We start from the raw sequence: 20026 nt of genomic DNA, 5'->3' as shown, positions 1-20026 counted from the left end.
CTACTATCTTCTGCTCTTTTGGCTTCAGCCCCAAACTCAGCTTCTGTTTCTGCCTGGCCTCTGGGAACTCTATACTTATTTTCTTGCTGTTTCTGGCTTTCCTCCATATCCTGACTTTTAATCTCTGCCCCCAGGCGTCATACAACAGATAAAATCCTCCAGTCCTACTCTGAGTCGACAGCCCTTATTCTGGCCCAATGGGGGGCTAAATCATCTGGAGAAAGGGCAGAACGTGGAACTCTTTGCTCTGCCTGTCATCAGGCTGATTCATTTTCAGGCAACGCAGAGTCATTCCTGGTTAGACATGAGAGGATGCTACCACATTACCAAAGAGAGGGAGGCAAGCCATAGGCTGTGCCTACAAAAGTCCATCCTTTTCTATTGCAAATAATGCACAGAAAGATTATAACCTAGAAAGTTGAAGCTTAGTATCTCCTGCTCTGTGTGACCTACTTTCCATCAATGAAAAGATGAAAGAACATTGAAATAGAACAAACTAAATAGGAAATGCTGGCCCTTATCAAAGGGCATGGGATAATCCACATGAAATGCATCACAAAAGCAAAACTGAGGCTTAGAAATGTTTACATGTTTCCCTAGGCAGAGGATCGGAAGTGAAACTATCAGAGCTTTGTTGCAACTCATAGACGTGCTATATTTACGACAAATGACAAAAGTTTAAACTATTTATAGTGAAATATTAATTGTAAGCTAGAAAGATGATGTTAAACTGAAAACAGTAACAGCTCTCATGTATTGAGACTTTAACATATAACAAACTCTGTATTAAATGTTTTACATATGCAATATTCATAAAAACTTCCTGAGGAAGGTATTATCTCTTACCAATCAAGAGACTGCCCAGGAGAAGTGGCTTAGCCAGAGAGTGTTAGTGATGATGTCACAAATAAATTACTCAAAGGCCTCCGGTGAAAGGTGCCTTCAAGATTTTCTATTGGGGGGCGCCTGGGTGGCTCAGTGAGTTAAGGGTAAGACTCTTGGTTTCAGCTCAGGTCATGATCTCACAGTTTTTGAGTCCAAGCCCTGCATCGGGCTCTGTGCTGGCAGTGTGGAGCCTGTTTGGCGTTCTGTCTCCCTCTCTCTCTGCTCCTCCCTTGCTTTCTCTCTCTCTCTCTCTCAAAATAAATAAAAATAAACTAAAAAAAAAAAAAAAGAGATATTCCAGTGGGGACTCAGCCATTTATAGGGGAGACCAAAGTGAAAATGAAATGAAAGACTATGGAAAACAAACAGGAAAGGTCAATGATAAGATGTGTGGGGCCAACCTAAGGCTGAGCCCGGGCTTATGAGCTCAGAAACCAGGCTGTGCTTCCCAACCCCTGGTTCCTGACCCATTTTTAGAACCATCTAGAAAGACTCTTGGTTCCTCCCCATGAAAATATGCTCTGATCATTATTTTGCACTTTATAAAATACGTGATGACAGATTAGCCAAGTCTATTAAGTCATCACCCACACAAAATGGAAATTCATACTAGCGATCAGTGTTTTGAAGGAGAAATTTGTAATTACCGGACAGCAGCACTGACCTAATCAGGCTGTTCAGGGAAGGCCTTCTCGAAGAAAGGACGACTGATTTGGAATCTGAAAGATGAGCACATATTCACTCAGGGAGGTCAGGGAGGCAGAAGGGAGGGCGCTCCATAAAGGCTCTATGGCTGGAGCACATAGAGTACATCTGATGAAGAAAAAGACCAACAAAAGTGGAACAATAAAGGTGTGGCGTGCAGTGAGGCTGGAGAAGCGGGTAGTGGCCCACAGCACAGGGCCTTGAGGGAGTTCGTTCAATGTTTGTTTTGAAAGCAATAAAATAAAAAAAAAAGCCACCAGCAGATTCCAAATTGTTTGGGGCAGTGGTGGGAGTGGCAGAAGCCTGTTGTGACCATAGACCATTGTCTAATTTCCATTCAGAAGAATCCATCCGGTCATTGCACAGAGAATGGATGGGAAGGATACCAGCAAGGTGGATGAGGACCAGGGTGCAGGTCACTGCAATGGTCCACAGGAGAGGCAACTATGAGGCAAACAGATTGCACCCAACCACAGCCAGTCCTGGAGTGCCTGCCATGCGCCAGCAAGGATTCCCACGTTCTTAGAGAGAGATTCCGAAAAGGGTGGACTGATAGGGAGAGGAGGAAGGACGAGTGACACAGAAACCAAGCATGAGAATCTTCCAAGGCATAAGGAATGGTCTAAAATTTCAGAATGTTGATAAGAAGTGAGAGATCGAGCAAAATGGGAATGGAAAATGCCTTTTGGAGGAGAAAGTTTTGGTGTAAGAAGGGAAGTGAAAAAGAAAATCGGGATGCCATGCTAAAATACTGTCATTTTAGAATCAACTGGCCCATGATGAATCTATGTCTCAAACGAAAGGAATAGTTTGTATCATTAAAAACACAATGATCTAAGAATTCCAGTGATTTACAGGGTTTCTAAAGGCATTAAAGCATTCCTTTTCAGCCCCGACAGATCAGAAGAATGAAGGGCTTCAAACAGATAGTACTTCTTTTTAGCAATATGCCTGTATGTAAATTAAAATAGAGCTGTCCATGAGATTGAACTAGCTGCCCAGAGCACTGGGAAAAATTCCAGAAACCCAGAGGGCATCTGCTCTTAGTCCGTGTGATTATCAGGCTGGCATCACACTGAAAAGTATGATGGGGGTATTGATAGTTACCCCTGGTTCAGATTAATTCATGACACTAATCACACAGAGAAATTTTATCTCCAAATCCCTGGCTCTCTTGCAAAATGAGGAAGGTGCAATGGCCTATACATTTGGAATTACAGAATCAGACATCAGTGATCACCCTTAATGAATCCAGTTAGATACAGGATAGAGGGAATGGGGTTCAGAAAAGCCCATCCACTGATCATTCACATCTTAACATGAGTTAGTACATGACATTTCAGTGGAGATCTCTCAACAAGAAACTGGAGTTTTAAGGAAGGATAAAGGAGAAAACATTTGGAAACATGGAAACGTGCCATTGCACAGTGCCTCTGAATCCCTGAGGCATTGGATGGAGAAATAAGAGAGAAGCAAAAAGGGGCACCTGGGTGGCTCAGTTGGTTAAGCATCAACTTCAGTTCAGGTCATGATTTCACGGCTTGTGAGTTTAAGACCCACATCCGGCTCTGTGATGATGGCTCAGAGCCTGGGGCCTGCTCCAAATTCTGTGTCTCCCTCCTTCTCTGCCCCTCCCCCGCTAGTGCTCTGTCTGTCTCTCTCTGTCAAAAATAAATAAACATTAAAAAAAAAAAAGAGAGAGAGAGAGAGAGACAGAGAAGCAAAAGAAGAAGCTTTACAAAGTATCCAGAAAAAGGGGAGTGGGGGAAAACCCAGGCAGCTGAGACAGAGTGGAGGCTCAATGCATTTGGAAATAGATATGAAATGTACAATGAAAGAATGCTTCACCTACTTTGCCATTGTGCCCAAGGGTCATCCTAGCTCTACCCCAACCCTCTCAAAACGGTGCTTCATAACCTGGCAGGCATCGACAAATCCAACAGGATGTGTGATCCAGTGTTCAATACGGAATCAATACAAGTTGCAGGCTAAGGAAGAGAGTAACTGAAGACGAAATTCAACCAGCAACTCAGATGATTGAGTTTTTCTCTTATTAGCTAACACGTGCACTGATACTTTGATGCTTATGAAAGATCAGCCCATGTATTTGAGTAGGATATAAGAACTAAACCGAGATAAAATAAAGTATAAAAGAGTATGATTATCAAAAAAAATGACAGGGAAACAAGAGAAACTTGAACTCAGAGTAAAGGAGCAATGTTGAGACACTGGAGAAATGTCTATACACTGGGACGTCGGTACCAGGGTTAGAACAAAGTAAGGGACCAATGAGGACACTGCAAGCAGTGGAAGCAGGGTTTGAAAGGCTAGGCAGCCTGAAAGGAGGCTTATCTGACACAGCTTCATAAAGCAATATACTTAATACTGAGTACAACTGGAGAGATAAATTTCCAAGTGAAATTTAAAAGATCAGTAAACCTCATGTGGGTCTGATGCATTTTCACAGCAAACCTTATATTCTGAAAACTAAGACAGGAAGTACTCCCTAAATGCACAAGAGCCAGTCGCTATTATTAAATACGGCAGGTGTAATGACACAGTGTGGTTTTTGTGGCTTCTCTAAATGCACGGGCATGCTGTATGGTGTGACAAATAGAAGATGATGTGACAGGATATTAACGGAGAAAAATGTTCCCGATGCAGAGGGAACGAGGAAACGGAGCTTTTTCAATCTGACAACTGACCCAAAACACCTCTCACAAAGTGCACACATCTTCTTACATTGAAAAAAAAGTAAAATGTGTGTTTCTTTGAGCTGTCATCACAGTCACCCTGTATGAATCATAAACAGCACACATTTAAGGGGTATGAGGACGAGGGGAACGGTGGCTCGGAAAAATGAACATGGTCTTGTATAATCAAAAGCACCCCCTACCAGAGATGATTCCCGCTTCTCTCCAAGAAATCTGGGGCGCCTGGGTGGTGCAGTCGGTTAAGCGTCCGACTTCAGCCAGGTCACGATCTCGCGGTCCGTGAGTTCGAGCCCCGCATCAGGCTCTGGGCTGATGGCTCGGAGCCTGGAGCCTGTTTCCGATTCTGTGTCTCCCTCTCTCTCTGCCCCTCCCCCGTTCATGCTCTGTCTCTCTCTGTCCCAAAAATAAATAAAAAACAAACAAAAAAAAAAGAAATCTGTGCTACAAAACAAAATGCCTGGGACATAATAACGTTCAGTAAATGTTAACTAAATGGGGGGAAAAAAGTGTAAGCTCTCATGAAATACTAACCAAAATCAAACCATAAGCATGCTTTTGGAGGAATATTTCAGAAACTGGCTGGAAGCTTCGTTGGTTAAACGAAGTCTGGTTGCTCAGTTCTATGATTTCTCGAAAAACATTGATGAGCTTATCCATCTGTTTATCCACAGAATTTCTGTCCTTTCACAGAGCTAACTCATTAAATGACACTGTTTTGGTCACGTAATTGTCATGTACTAAGAAAATATTAACATTTGTGATATAAGGTATGTAAATTAACAGCGTCGCTCTAGTTTTTCCAAGGAACTTTTCTAAGGAAAAGCAGCACACTGGCTGATGTTTTATAAAACTCAATCTACTGATACAACATTGCAACCTTTTCTTATAAATCCTGCACAAGAAAAGCAAAGCAGTAACTTTCAAGAAAATTTAATCTAATCAAACCGGAGTGGATAATTCCATTTTTAATAAAATTGCTACCATGTGACAGATCTCTGTAACAAAGTAATCAGGTACAAAAATACCTGTTTTACAAGTCATCTGAAAGGTATCTCATTGGCATGAGTCTTCAAAAAAATGTGTGCATTTACGTAATAGCACTGTTCTCTGCCACTGAGTTTTCAGCAAAGATGTGACTGATAACATTCAGTCATTGTGGCTGCAAACTCACAGCCATGAAACCCAGGGACGTTTAAAGAAATCAAAGGGTATTACAGGATCCAGAAGAAACCGAAAACAAAATAATAATAAATGACACCACGAGTGTTTGTGGGGGTAAAAAGGACAGTCAAGTGAAAATCGAGCCCTGTTCCTTTGCGTACCTATTAGTTTTCCATAATTGATTACACAAATGAATACAGTTCTTTTAAGTAAGAAGACAATTCATGAAAGCTAATGCGGTAATTACCATGCAAGTTCCTAGGGAATCCAAGACTAATTATTGAAGCTCAGAGATCTTCTGCTGGGAACAAACCTGCTTACCAGAAGTTCCCAGAGCTTTGCAAAGGAGTTTTCGAGGGTCACCTAGAGGAAGTGGAGAAAGAAATGTAGGGAACACTTCATATAATGTTTAATTTAAATTTGAGGACCTTGGTATGATTCTCAAATAATCTGAGTATCCTGCTGAAGCAGATGATTATCCATCCATCAGTTTCTAAAAATATGAGGGAGAGAATGCAAAGAGTAATAATTCCTCAAACTGAAACCCAGGTTCGATTTTCCGCAAATCTATTATATGTGTTATCAGCTCCTGCTTGGGGCGGGGGGTGGGGGAACTGCGGTGGGTAATAGGAGACTCCATTGATTTTAAGAGCAGAAAGCAGGGGTGCCTGGGTGGCTCAGCCAGTTAAGCGTCCGACTTCAGCTCAGGTCAGGTCTCGTGGCTTTTTGAGTTCGAGGCTCGCATCAGGCTCTGTGCTGCCAGCCCCGAGCCTGGATCCTGCTTCAGATTCTGTGTCTCCCTCTCTCTCTCTGCTCCTCCCCTGCTCATGCTCTGTCTCTGTCTCTCAAAAATAAATAAATGTGCTGGATGTTCTAGCATCAGCAATCAGACAACAAAAGGAAATCAAAGGCATCAAAATTGGCAAAGATGAAGTCAAGCTTTTACTTTTGGCAAATGACACGATACTATACACGAAAAACCCAGTAGACTCCACCAAAAGTCTGCTAGAACTGATACATGAATTCAGCAAAGTTGCAGGATACAAAATCAACGTACAGAAATCAGTTGCATTCTTATACACTAACAATGAAGCAACAGAAAGACAAATAAAGAAACTGATCCCATTCACAATTGCACCAAGAATCATAAAATACCTAGGAATAAACCTAACCAAAGATGTAAAAGATCTTTATGCTGAAAACTATAGAAAGCTTATCAAGGAAATTGAAGAAGACACAAAGAAATGGGAAAACATTCCGTGCTCATGAATTGGAAGAATAAATAGTTAAAATGTCAATACTACCCAAAGCAGTCTACACATTCCATGCAATCCCAATCAAGATTGCACCAGCATTCTTATCAAAGCTAGAACAAGCAACCCTAAAATTTGTATGGAACCACAAAAGACCCCGAATAGCCAAAGTAATATTGAAAAATAAACCAAAGCAGGAGGCATCACAGTCCCAGACTTTAGCCTCTACTACAAAGCTGTTATCATCAAGACAGCATGGTATTGGCACAAAAACAGACACGTAGACCAATGGAATAGAATAGAAACCCCAGAACTAGACCCACAAACGTATGGCCAACTAACCTTTGACAAAGCAGGAAAGAATATCCAATGGAAAAAAGACAGTCTCTTTAACAAATGGTGCTGGGAAAAGTGGACAGCAACATGCAGAAGGATGAAACTAGACCACTTTCTTACACCATTCACAAAAATAAACTCAGAATGGATGAAGGACCTGAATGTGAGACAGGAAACCATCAAAACCCTACAGGAGAAAGCAGGAAGAAACCTCTCTGACCTCAGCCACAGCAATTTCTTACTTGACACATCTCCAAAGGCAAGGGAATTAAAAGCAAAAATGAACTATTGAGACCTCATGAAAATAAAAAGCTTCTGCACAGCAAAGGAAGCAGTCAACAAAACTAAAAGGCAACCGACGGAATGGGAAAAGATATTTGCAAATGACATATCGGACAAAGGGCTAGTATCCAAAATCTATAAAGAACTCACCAAACTCCACACCCGAAAAAAAAATAATCCAGGGAAGAAATGGGCAGAAGACATGAATAGACACTTCTCTAAAGAAGACATCCGGATGGCCAACAGACACATGAAAAGATGCTCAATGTCACTCCTCATCAGGGAAATACAAATCAAAACCACACTGAGATACCACCTCATGCCGGTCAGATTGGCTAAAATGAACAAATCAGAAGACTATAGATGCTGGCAAGGATGTGGAGAAACGGGAACCCTCTTGTGCTGTTGGTGGGAATGCAAACTGGTGCAGCCACTCTGGAAAACAGTGTGGGGGTTCCTCAAAAATTAAAAATAGATCTACCCTATGACCCAGCAATAGCGCTGCTAGGAATTTACCCAAGGGATACAGGAGTGCTGATGCATAGGGGCGCTTGTACCCCAATGTTTATAGCAGCACTTTCAACAATAGCCAAATTATGGAAAGAGCCTAAATGTCCATCAACTGATGAATGGATAAAGAAATTGTGGTTTATATACACAATGGAATACTACTTGGCAATGAGAAGGAATGAAATATGGCCTTTTGTAGCCACGTGGATGGAACTGGAGAGTGTGATGCTAAGTGAAATAAGTCAGGAAGAGAAAGACAGATACCATATGTTTTCACTCTTATGTGGATCCTGAGAAACTTAACAGAAGATCATGGGGGAAGTGAAGGAAAAAAAAATTAGAGAGGGAGGGAGGCAAACCATAAGAGACTCTTAAAAACTGAGAATAAACTGAGAGTTGATGGGGAGTGGGAGGGGGCAAAGTGGGTGATGGGCACTGAGGAGGGCACCTGTTGGGATGAGCGCTGGGTGTTGTATGAAAACCAATTTGACAATAAGTTTCATATTAAAAAATAATAAGTAAATAAATGTTAAAACAATTTTAAAAATGTAAAAGCAGAAGGCAGACAGCTCAACATTCTTAACTTTGTGCAGCTCTATGTAAATTAAATGAGATGGCAAGAGAAAAACAGAAGGTAGGACACCTTCGACTCTTGCTTATTAAATCCCTCTTTAGGGTCAACTGGGATCTCACAGAAATGCCATTCATAACTGAAATGGAGGATGTCCAGAGGACAGGGAGGGATAAATCTGCAGTAGGGCCGTGGGGGGACTTATGGTAATCACACTTACAGGGAAGACGAAACAAGCAATAAAACCCCCAAGTCTGAAATGAGTCTGAAAAGAGTCTCTTGTAGGCAGCACATAGGTGGGTCTTTTTCTGTCTGTTCCGTCACCCTATGCGTCTTGATTGGGGCATTTACATTCAAGGTAATTATTGAAACACAAGGTATGTGTTTATTGCCATTCTGTTACTTGTTTTATGGTTAGCTTTCTTTAGTGATAGACTTGTGCTCCTTTCTCTTTATTTTTTGCATACTTGTTACTCATTTTTGATTTGGGCTTACCATTTGGCTCGTGTGTAACATGTTCTGTACATAGCAGTCTGGATTAAGGTGACGGTCACTTATGTTTGAACCCACCCTTTACTCCTCTCTCCTCACATTTTAAGTATTGGGCGTTCATATTTACATCCTTTTATCATCCCTTGACTGATTTTTACGGATACAGTTGTTCTTACTGTTTTCATGCCTCCTACTTCCCTCTTTCCTTCCCACTCAAAGAGTCCCCTTTAATATTTCTTGTAGGGCTCATTAATGGTCATGAATTCCTTTAACTTTTATTTGTCTAGGAAACTCTTTATCTCTCCTTCTGTTCTGAATGACAGCATTGCTGGATGGAATATTCTTGGCAGCAGATTTTTTCCTGTCGGCACTTCGAATACATCCTGCCACTCCCTACCAGAGAGGGCCACGTTTCTTACACGAGCCAGCTTTACTTGGCTGGCTGACCTTTCTTCTTCAGAAGAGTCCAATTTCACTTAACATTTACACGAAAGAGATGTCTTCTGCATCTGGCTGTCTCAGCGTCTACTCAAACACAGCCTGCTCACTAGGGCCTTGTCTTCTCAAAAGCGATTTCCTTCTGAAATCTTTCTGCTTTGCACTAGCATGGCTATTATCCCAATCAAACGGTCTCAACATTTCACATTTGTCTTCAATTCTCTTTTGCTTCCTCGATTTGAAACCCAGGAATCAATAAGCAAGCGAGTCCTGCCAATTTTTCTGTCATGTCTACTGCACCCATTTACTGTGTTCCCTCTTTGCGATGGGCACTGGGGACACAAAAGCTAAATAAGGCACGCCACGCTGCCAAAGAGACCGCTGTCGAGCGCCCCTTCCTTGATAGTTTTATAACGACCACTGATATTCTAGATGTGCATCATCCTACAGCCAGCCCCTGACAATGTTATGGCTTTCTTCCTTCAGTCTATTCGCTCGCTCCTGAGACTCCAATTCACATGACATTTTTCTGAGCAGATTCTTTCCTTAAAATAATAAATTCATCGTGTGATACCCTTGCTAAGAATACCTCCACGGGGTTCTGGGGTGTCTACAGGAAGTGTGTGGGCTCTACTCAGATCATCAGAGCTGTGTGTGTTTACCTGAAGGCTTCCCTTTATCCCAAGTACCCTTTAGTTTTGATTTCTTTTAATGTGTATTTATTTTTGAAGGTGGGGAGAGGCGGGGCAGGGGGGGGGGGGGGACAGAGGATCCGAAGCACTGACAGCAGCAAGCTCAATGCGGGGCTTGAACTCACAAACTGTGAGACCATGACCTGAGCTGAAGTCGGATGTTTAACCCACTGAGCCACCCAGGCGTCCCTCCCAAGTACCCCCCCTTTAGTACAATTCTCTGCTCCAGTGAAGCTGGTCCTGAAACTGACTGATGTTTACTCCTGGTCTCAGGACCCCTCCCCTTTCTATTGGTCCTCCAAGTCAAGGCTCAAGTCCTGTCTCTTTCTGCAAATGTTTCAACATTTAGATGCTGATCATAAGTATTCCTAGTTTTATTTTCTATCTTTCCGAACTGACCACAATTTCTTGTGTTTTACTTGTGTACTTTCATGTGTCCATTCATCTGAAATGTGTTTATTGAGGTCCTACTTTGTGCCCTGCACTGAACCAGGCTGAGGGGGTCTACTGAGCTTTAAATAGCAAACCCTAAACAGATATTGGTTGATTAGCAAAATGCATCCCTCCTGCTAGTAAGTGGCATATTTATTTAAGGAAAATAACACTTAGGCATGCCTGGGTGGCTCAGTCAGTTAAGCGCCAACTCTTCAATTTGGCTCAGGTCATGATCTCATGGTTTGTGAGTTTGAGCCCCACGTCGGGCTCCGTGCTGGCAGTGCGGAGCCTGTTTGAGATTCTCTATTTTTTTCTCTTTGCCCCTCCCTGGCTCGTTCTCTCTCTCTCTCTCTCTCTTCCTTTCCCAAAAATAAAATAAACCTTAAAAAAAAAGAAAAAGAAAAGGAAAATAACTCTTAAAAACCATCTTATTTTTAGACCACGTGGCCAGAGAAGTCCCATGATTTCCCAACAGCCCCTTCGTGTCAACAGTTGGGAGTTTCAACAATCAGGCTGGAGGTGAATTTAGAATACATTCATTTGCTCATATTCAGCATAATTGAATACACCTTTTAGAATCCCTTTTAAAATTACGCTATCACCTTTCTAAGGGTCACATTTCACTTTTTTTCAATTTGGTGTAAAATGCTCACATAAAGCAAATGGACAATCGTCCATCGTTGATAAAAGGAGGTGTTTCTGCACTACCAGTTTTACAAATAAGCCCGAAGCTCCCCAGATTTGGCCAGTTGTATTAGCAAAACTTTCGGAAAGTGGGCAGCTTATTATTACTTAATTGCACAGACTTCTGTTGAGGGTGTGCATAATTTAGTTTATAAATATGCCCATAAAAAGAACATTACAATATGATAAATATTCAAGCAGATAAATAAATGTCACTGTGACTCTTCTCTCCCATGACAACAAAGAGTAAGTGTTCTAGTCCCAGCTGTTTACGTAAATTGGTCCTGGAGGGACAGACGGGCCGTGGGGAGTCATCACGGTTACTGATGTCCTTTTTATACTAAGATGGTACTAAGGGGGAAATGGTCATTCTGTCTGCATTTCCTCTATTTCCACAGCTTCTATTTGCAGCAGCGACTCTCAAGCGGCTTTGGATTGGAAGACTCTTGATTTTTAGCATAAAAAAAAAAAAAGAAAGAAAAAGAAAGAAAAAAGGAAAAAAAAGAAAAAAAACCTTTGAAGAGAATTACTTTTTTACTTGGGCTAGATGTGTGAAAATTTGCACAGATTATTTAAGGCCCAGAATGAGGCTACCTTCTTCTAGAGAGGACTTGCTTTGGTTTCTATCAGACATCTGGGCTTAGGGTAGATCCAAATCCAATCGAGGGTGGAAATGATTCACATCTGGGCTTCGCTCCTTTAGAGGACTGGTCTTTTCTAGGGATTGTCGGAAGCTCGGCCCAGCTTCTCTGCCGGTCAGCCATGCTCTCGCTTTTGCATTCAGCAAGTTTCTTGTGAGGAAAAGTGGCCTCAAACGCAGGGCTCACCTCCCTTGGCTTCCTTCTTCTTCTGGACTTTAGTTCTGACAATTCTCCCTGCCTTGGTAGCTCACCAGTGCCCTCAAACAGCGTGCTTTGTTTAGTATACTTTGTTTTCCTTGTATTATCTGCGGGAGGTTCAAGCAAAGGCAACGTCACAGCTGGAAGGAGAAGTTCCTCTCCCCCCTGCTTTGTGACCGGTGTCACTTCTCATCAGTCTCGCCAGCTGACCATTTTGGACTAATCTTTAATACCTCAATACCTCAATATCTCCCTCTTCCTTTTTTGTCTCTTCTGCACAGGTAGAAAAGTCTCTCTAAACCAGACTCTTCTGCCACTCATTGACCCTGTGATCATTTAAGTTACAACTGTCCAGGTTAACTTTCTATCTGGTCTCCTGGTCACGGGAATCTCTCAAGTGTAGTCTTGAGTAGGACTGTGTCCTAGTCCGTTTCAGCTGCCATAGCAGACCAGTATCCACTGGATGTGTTATAAACAACAGAAAAAAAGAAGTGTTTTTTCAGAGTTCTGCAGGCTGGGAAATCCAAGGTCAAGGTGCCAGCAGATTGAGAGCCCACTTTCTGGTTCTTAGATGGCCATCTTCTTGCCGTGTCCACACATAGTGGAAGGGGCATAAGGGCAGGCTGAGACCTCTTATAAGGTCATTAGTCCCATTCATGAGGGCTCAACCCTCAGAACCTAATCATATCCCAAAGGCTCTACTTCCAAATACCATCACGTGGGGAATTAGGCTTTCAATTTATGACTTTTGAGGGGACACGTTCATTCTATATCAGACTATGTAGCATAAAATATCCTGGAAACTAAACACAGAAGAATCCCTTTATCTAGCCCCTTGCCCTGAAATGTCAGTTAGGAAAGATGCTTAATGGTATCCTACAGGAAGTCAATGACATCCAGGAGTCTACCCAACAGAGGGAAAATATTCACTCACTCTGAGCTCTAACACAATCAGGAAGTTACTCTTTCATGCAGTGGAGCTGGCCACAACCCCTCTCAGACTGGCAGCAGAATAAAAGGCAGTTGGTCCAATGACCTGGGCATAAAGTGACTGCAGGTGGGACAGGCTGAACCACAGGGCTGTGTAAGTAAAGAGAGCTGCCTTCCCACAGAAAGCAAGCCAAGGAGCAGAAACTTCTTAAGAGAATCTCCGGGGAAGGGCACCTGGGTGGCTTAGTCAGTTAAGTGTCTGACTTGGGCTCAGGTCATGATCTCATGGTTCATGGGTTTGAGCCCCGCATTGGGCTCTGTGCTGACAGCTCGGAGCCTGGGTCCTGCTTCATATTCTGTGTCTCCCTCCCTCTCTGCCTGCCCTTCTCCTGCTCACACACACACACACACACACACACACACTCTCTCTCTCCCTCTCTCAAAAATAAATAAAAATAAAAACAAACAAAACAAAAACCCAACTTTTAAATAAAAGAGAATCTCCAGGGAAAATAATCTCTTTAAGAAGGACTTCAAAAGACTCAAGGCTTCAAGTCTGAAAACATGAACCAGTGAAGATAAAAACATATTTCTGGATTGTAACATGACAAAATAACTTAGCACCAAAGAAAACCTGTGTTGCATGCACAGCAAAGAATGAGAATGCGGGCAAAGAAGGGCAGAGCAAGGAGGACCAGGCCAGCCCAGAGACAACTGGCTAGGGTGGGCCGTATGACTGGGAGTAAAGGGTCCCACGTAAGGATCATGCGCCCCCGGCAGCACAGTGGTTTGACCTCATTTATTTCTGTGTTAAGTGGCTCCAAGTTATCCAAGGGCAGGAAAGCTCTATAAGCACCCACTGATAACCTGGTCTTGTCAGTTTGAGTTCCTCTCTCGGTTATTAGCTGGAGCAACTCACACTCCTGAATGTTGCTCGTGTTAAAAAGCTAACAAGGATGGGGCGCCTGGGAGGCTCAGGCAGTTGGGTGTCTGACTTCGGCTCAGGTCATAATCTCACAGTTCATGAGTTCAAACCCTGCTTCAGGCTCTATGCTGACAGCTCGAGCGTGGAGCCTGCTTCGGATTCTGTGTGTGTCTCTCTCTCTGACCCACCCCTGCTTGCTCTCTGTCTCTCAAAACTGAATAAATATTAAATTAAAAAAAAAAAAAGCTAACAAGGAAACTGGAGGGGAAAACACAGAAAGGAGTGTAGTTTTTGCTCTGAAGCGATGGCACCTTGAAAGACATTTTCCCTCTACGTTTTCTTTTTTCTTTTTTTCTTTTTTTTTTTTTAATGTTTATTTATTTTTGAGACAGGGAGAGACAGAGCATGAACGGGGGAGGGTCAGAAAGAGAGGGAGACACAGAATCTGAAACAGGCTCCAGGCTCTGAGCTGTCAGCCCAGAGCCCGACGCGGGGCTCGAACTCACGGACCGTGAGATCGTGACCTGAGCCGAAGTCGGCCGCTTAACCGACTGAGCCACCCAGGTGCCCCCCTCCCCTACGTTTTCCAAACATTCACTAATGCTATCCTGTTATATATGTGGTTATATGAATCAGATACACAAAATAAATAAATACCAATGCAAATGCTCTAAAAAAGAAGCCATGTCTTCTAAAATATCATAAAGAGTCCAACAAAATTTTCTTTCTGAATTCAGGATTTTTGTAATTAATTAATTCCAATAAAAGAATTAAAATTTCTAAATAGGGAGACGGGGGCAGAGTGCCACGTGCCTCGGGGCGGGGTGGGGGGCCTTAGAAGTAAATCAATCTGGTGGTCAGCTGACCCTTTCTACTCTTCTTTCTAACAACACGTTATTTCCCTCACAAAGCAAATATACAAGACATTTTTCAATCTCATAATACTGATGAAGAAACATCTTACCTAAAATTCTCGTATTCTTCTTCTTGTCGTCTCCATGGGCAGCTCTGTATATTTCTGATAATCGGAAGATAGTCACTCTCTAAACACCTAAAAGTTAAATTGATGAAATTAGAAAACAGAGATCTCACATATTGCTAAACGAATGTATTAAGTGTCCCAAAGGACATTATTATAATCTACTCACTTTAGCTCTCTAAATATTTTCTGAAATAAGGTAATGTAGAAATAACTAAATATCATACCCATTTCCAAAAACCTAGGAACACAAATTTGGAAAGAATTATTATGTTGATGTAGGAATGTGTAATTTGCATGTAAGTCTAGAATTACAAATAAACCATGACTGCACCCCAACTCACACTCATATTTTATAGCCATTTCATTTTGCTGTAACTCACTGACAAATATATCTTATAGATGTTTCCCATAAATACATGGTTTATCCTTTTTTTATACTCTAAGTTGACCGATATACCTTGGGATATATAGACAAAATTTCCTTAAAATAATTATCTTAAATTTTAACTTTGAATAGTAAAAAAACAGATGAAACTAAGTTAAGAGAGATGTATATTAGCATAAAATATCTATAGGCTCAGCGGTACAGTTTTGCAGGATTCCAGTCCCCAGTAAATCTCCTTCTATCCAAAATTCCATTATTAAGTATTAATTCCTTTAATCCTAGAATAGCCTATTTATTCTTTAAGGGTTATCATTTAAAATGCAAGTACCCCTTTGAGTGAAAAAAAAAAACCCTTAAAGTTCTTTCAATGAATATCTTAGTCATTATTTCCCTGCTACTTGAGATCAAGGCTCTGCAGTAAGGAGATAGAGTGTGTGTGATAGGTGGGTGGAGAATGGACAGGGCTGTGGAAAATCCTGTCAGAAATCACTCCCCCATCCCCATCCAGCAAAATGCAGACCCCCTAAAGCTTAACTCTGAAAGAGGTATTTGTTACAGGTGGGGAAGGTCATCAACCTTCTGACAACTCCTCTCCCCTTGAACGTTACCTATCTTATGGGTATCTCTCTCTTCAAAATAAATCAAAAATAGGGGCACCTGGGTGGCTCAGTCAGTTGAGCATCCAGCTTCGGCTCAGGTCATGGCGTCGCAGTCTGTGAGTTCGAGCCCCGCGTCGGGCTCTGTGCTGACAGCTCAGAGCCTGGAGCCTGCTTAGGATTCTGTGTCCCCCTCTCTCTCTGCCCCTCCCCCACTCATGCTCTGTCTCTCTCTGTCTCAGAAATAAACATTAAGAAAAATTTTTTAAAAATCAAAAATATTTTCCCTTGGCTGCCATTGGCCCAGCTAAGAAAATCTGAAAATCTTGAAAAACTGTTATATACTAAAGGAGAAGCAAAGCAAAAAGCTACCACTGGAGAAGTTAAAAATAGTTTTACTTGCATTCAGGTTTCCAACTGTAACAGATTTTTTTTGATGTTTTTTATTCATTTTTGAGACAGGGAGAGACAGATAATGAGCAGGGGAGGGGCAGAGAGAGAGATAGGAGATACTGTCACATCGCTCAGGTAAAAAAGATACAAATCACCACCATGAGACCAATGGCAGAGGCTGCAGGACTGACAGTCCTACAGACATAAAAGCAGAGTAACAACTTTATGCCAAAAAATTTGACAACTTAGATACAATGGACATATTTGTTGAAAGACACAAACTACAAAGGCTCTCTCAAGAAGAAAGAGAGGTCAGAATCAGAGGGATTTCCTGTTCTCTGAACAGGAAAATGTTCAGAGAGAGGCAACGTTGCCAGCTTTGAAGGTGGAGTTAAAATATAGAAGAGATCTGGTTCAAGACGGTGACGTAGAACGATCCTGAACTCACCTCCTCCCACAGACGCAGAGTCTACAGCTATATATACAACCGTTTCCTCTCATAAAAACAAAACAAAACCAAAAAAAACCCTAAAAAACTAAACGCTAGCTGAGCAACAGCTACACATTGAGCCGAGGAGAGGGAAACCACATCAAGGTAGGTAGGAAAGGCTGGGACACAGCATTACCACGAACCCCACCACTGCCAGTGCAGTGACCCACAGCCAGGAGGGAACTCAAAACCCAGAGCTTCTCCCTGAGGAGTGAAGGGTTTGAATCCCACAGCGTGCATTTCAATTTTCAAGACATACAGTTGAAAGATGAGCCCCCAAACATCTCACTTGGAAATACAGTGAGGGAGGCTCACGTCCCAAGACCCACAAAATTGAAGCAGTCTGAGAACCTTCTAATAAGTGCTTGTGTCCTTGGACTCCGTCTGCCACTGCCCCAGGACCCAGCGCCACGGCAGCTGACTGCCCTGGACTTGAAGTGAAGGAGTCTCACCTGTTCTATGAAAGCACTGGGCTAGGGGGGCAGGCATCTACTTTAACACTCCTATCTAGGAGCCTCAAGGACCATTCTCCAGGGATGGAGACTGACGGATGCCACACCTTCATGCTCCCCTTGCTGTCTCTAGAACAGCAGAATATCCCAGGAGCTTCCACACATCCGGTGCCCTGATTTCTGCAGCTGCCACCTTCTCTGCCTGGCTCGAAAGGCCAGGGGAACTTGCAATCCTGGCTCCACGGGACTGCAATAATCAGTGTCAGCCAGAAAAGAGCTCATACCCTTCCTCGTCTGGCACCCTGATTTTGGGGATTGCTGTTAGGGGATATGACCTGGCTCTGGTGGCCAGTGGGGCCACTCATGGATCCCACAGGACTGTAACCAACAGAGAAAGAATTCCTAAACACTGACCATCCTCAGGACACAGCAAGAGGCAACAGGCCCGGGAATTTGGTCTTTAGTGAAGGAGGCCTACTGACTAATCATCACGACTGTGCCCTGAGAGGCAGGCTTCCAACTGAGCATACACCTGGGGGCTGACTATAATCCTTTCCAGAGTCCTTGAGGGCAGGTGCTGTCCTCACACTCATCCTTTGCTGTGCTCCAGAGTGCCAACGTCTTCTGGAGAGGGGCATTCCATGTCTGGCACCCTGGTTATTTTGTCTGACACTCCAGCATTTGCGGCTGCCACCCAGTGACACTTTGTGGTCACCTGGATCTGGTGAATGGAGGGGCTTGCCTTTCTGGGTCCCATGGGACTGTAGCAGTCAGTATGATAGTTCTTGGGAGGCTACCGTTCTTCTTTCTGTGAAGGAGGCTTTTTTGCTCATCCTGGAGCTATGGTCTGAGGGGCAGGCTTCAGGTTTGGCACACATTGATGGCCTACGGAGTTGCTTTCAAAGAATGCAGGCTGTGGATGTCATCTTGGCCGTCTCTCTCTGTCTTGCTCTAGCTTGCCAGTTATCACCCAGAGAAGAGGTTTACATTCATCGGGGCTTTGATTTTTGCTATTGCCATCACCTCCAGATCACCTGATTCTGGTGGATGCAGGGCTTGGGCTTACAGTCCCATAGGACTGTATATACTGGCATACTTTAAAAAGCTGATGTCTGAGGGTCTGGCTTCCAGGGCGGACCTGGTGCTGAGATCTTCCCCTCTGGGGCACTGGCAAGTACTAGGACACACTTAACTACTGGAAACGCTCAAACATATAATAGTCTGCTTGGACAAGCACAAAGGTTTCAGATATAACCAAGAGCTGGGGCAGGGTTGAGTCACAAAGCTCATATCCTGCACAAGGCCACTTATTTAAGATTAGGTGAGGTTATTTTTTTTTCATCTACTACTATAGAAATCAACACAGAGAGTTAAGTAAAACTAAGAAAGAGAGGAATGTGTTCCACACGAAAAAACAAAAAAGCGTCAGGAAAAACCCTCAATAAAATGGAGGTAAGTAATTTACCTGACAAGGAGTTGAAAGTAATAGTCATAAAGATGTCCACAGAACTGGGGAGATAAATGGATAAACATAGCAAGAACTTCAAAAAATAGAGAAAATACAAGAAAGTACTAAACAGAAGTCACAGAGATGTAGATAATAACTGAACTGAAAAATATACTAGAAAGGTTCCACAACAGACTAGATGAAGCAGAAGAAAGGATCATTCAACTCAAAGACAAGGCAGTGGAACTCATCCAATAAGAGTAGCAAAAAGAATAAAGAATAAAAAGAAAGTGAAGATAGTTTGAGGGACCTATGGAAAACATCAAATGGTCTACCATTCATATCATTCAGCTCCCAGAAGGAGAGGAGAGAAAGGGGCAGAAATATTATTTGAAAAGATAACGGCTGAAAACTTCCCTAACCTGGGGAATGAAACAGACTTACAGATCCAAGATTCCTGGAGAGTTCCAAATAAGAGGAACTCATAGAACCCCAAATCAAGCCATATTATAATTACAATGTCAAAGTTATAGACAAGGAGAAAATATTAAAATCCAGACAAGAACAACGTTTTGTTGGGAAAACAAACTTTTTATGTGGGAACCCACATAAGACTGTAAGATTTTTCAGCAGGAACTTTATAGGCCAGAATGAAGTGGCATGACGCATTCAAAGTGCTGAAAGAAAAAGAACTTTCAACCAAGAATGCTCTACCCAGAAAAATTATCATTCAGACTTGAAAAAGAGAGAGTTCTAAAGAAAAGCAAAAGCTAAAGGAGTTCATCACCATTAAACCAGCCTTAAAAGAAATGTTAAAAGGACCAAGCATTGAAAAAAAGGAGAATGAACTAGTAACAAAAACTATATATATCTATATATAGATAGATAGATAGATAGATATAAAGAAGAATATATCATACACTGAGAAGGTCAATACATAGTAAAGGTAGTCGATTAATCACTTATTAAGCTAACATGAAGGCTAAAAGACAGAAGTAAAAATCACTATGAATACAATAATTAAAGGATATACCATAGAAAAGGATATAAAATGTGACATCAAAAAACAGAAAGCGGGAGAGTAACAGTATTAAGCTTTACAATGTGATAAAATTTAAGCTGTTATCAACTTAAAATAGACTATTATAGATATAAGTTTTGATATGTAAGCCTCATGGTAACCATAAAGCAAAAACCTACAGTAAATACACAAAATATAAACAAAAAGGAATCTAAGCATACCACCAAAGAAAGTCATCAAACCACAAGGGCAGACAGCAAGAGAAGAAAGAAGAACCAGAGAGAAACTTTAAAAACAGCCAGAAAACAATGAACAAAATGGCAGTAAGTACATACGTTCAAATAAATACTTTAAATGTAAATGGACTAAATTCTCCAATTAAAAGACATGGAGGGGCTGAACGGACAA

At 42.1% G+C, this 20026-nt stretch overlaps 1 protein-coding gene across 1 annotated transcript in view; it reads right to left on the bottom strand.

Annotated features, from left to right (window-relative positions):
* ST8SIA6 (ST8 alpha-N-acetyl-neuraminide alpha-2,8-sialyltransferase 6) overlaps nt 1–20026 on the bottom strand; it is a 151544-nt gene that overhangs the window by 28812 nt on the left and 102706 nt on the right. Inside the window, exon 4 of the mRNA XM_058681794.1 lies at nt 14817–14903. Within this exon, the coding sequence (XP_058537777.1) occupies nt 14817–14903 (87 nt within the window). The remainder of the gene's footprint in view (nt 1–14816; nt 14904–20026) is intronic.

This window comes from Neofelis nebulosa, chromosome 8, assembly GCF_028018385.1.
Source record: "Neofelis nebulosa isolate mNeoNeb1 chromosome 8, mNeoNeb1.pri, whole genome shotgun sequence".
NCBI classification, from domain to species: Eukaryota; Metazoa; Chordata; class Mammalia; order Carnivora; family Felidae; genus Neofelis; species Neofelis nebulosa.
The sequence above is the reverse complement of the archived record's forward strand: the minus strand, read 5'-3'. Positions and strand labels throughout refer to the sequence as shown.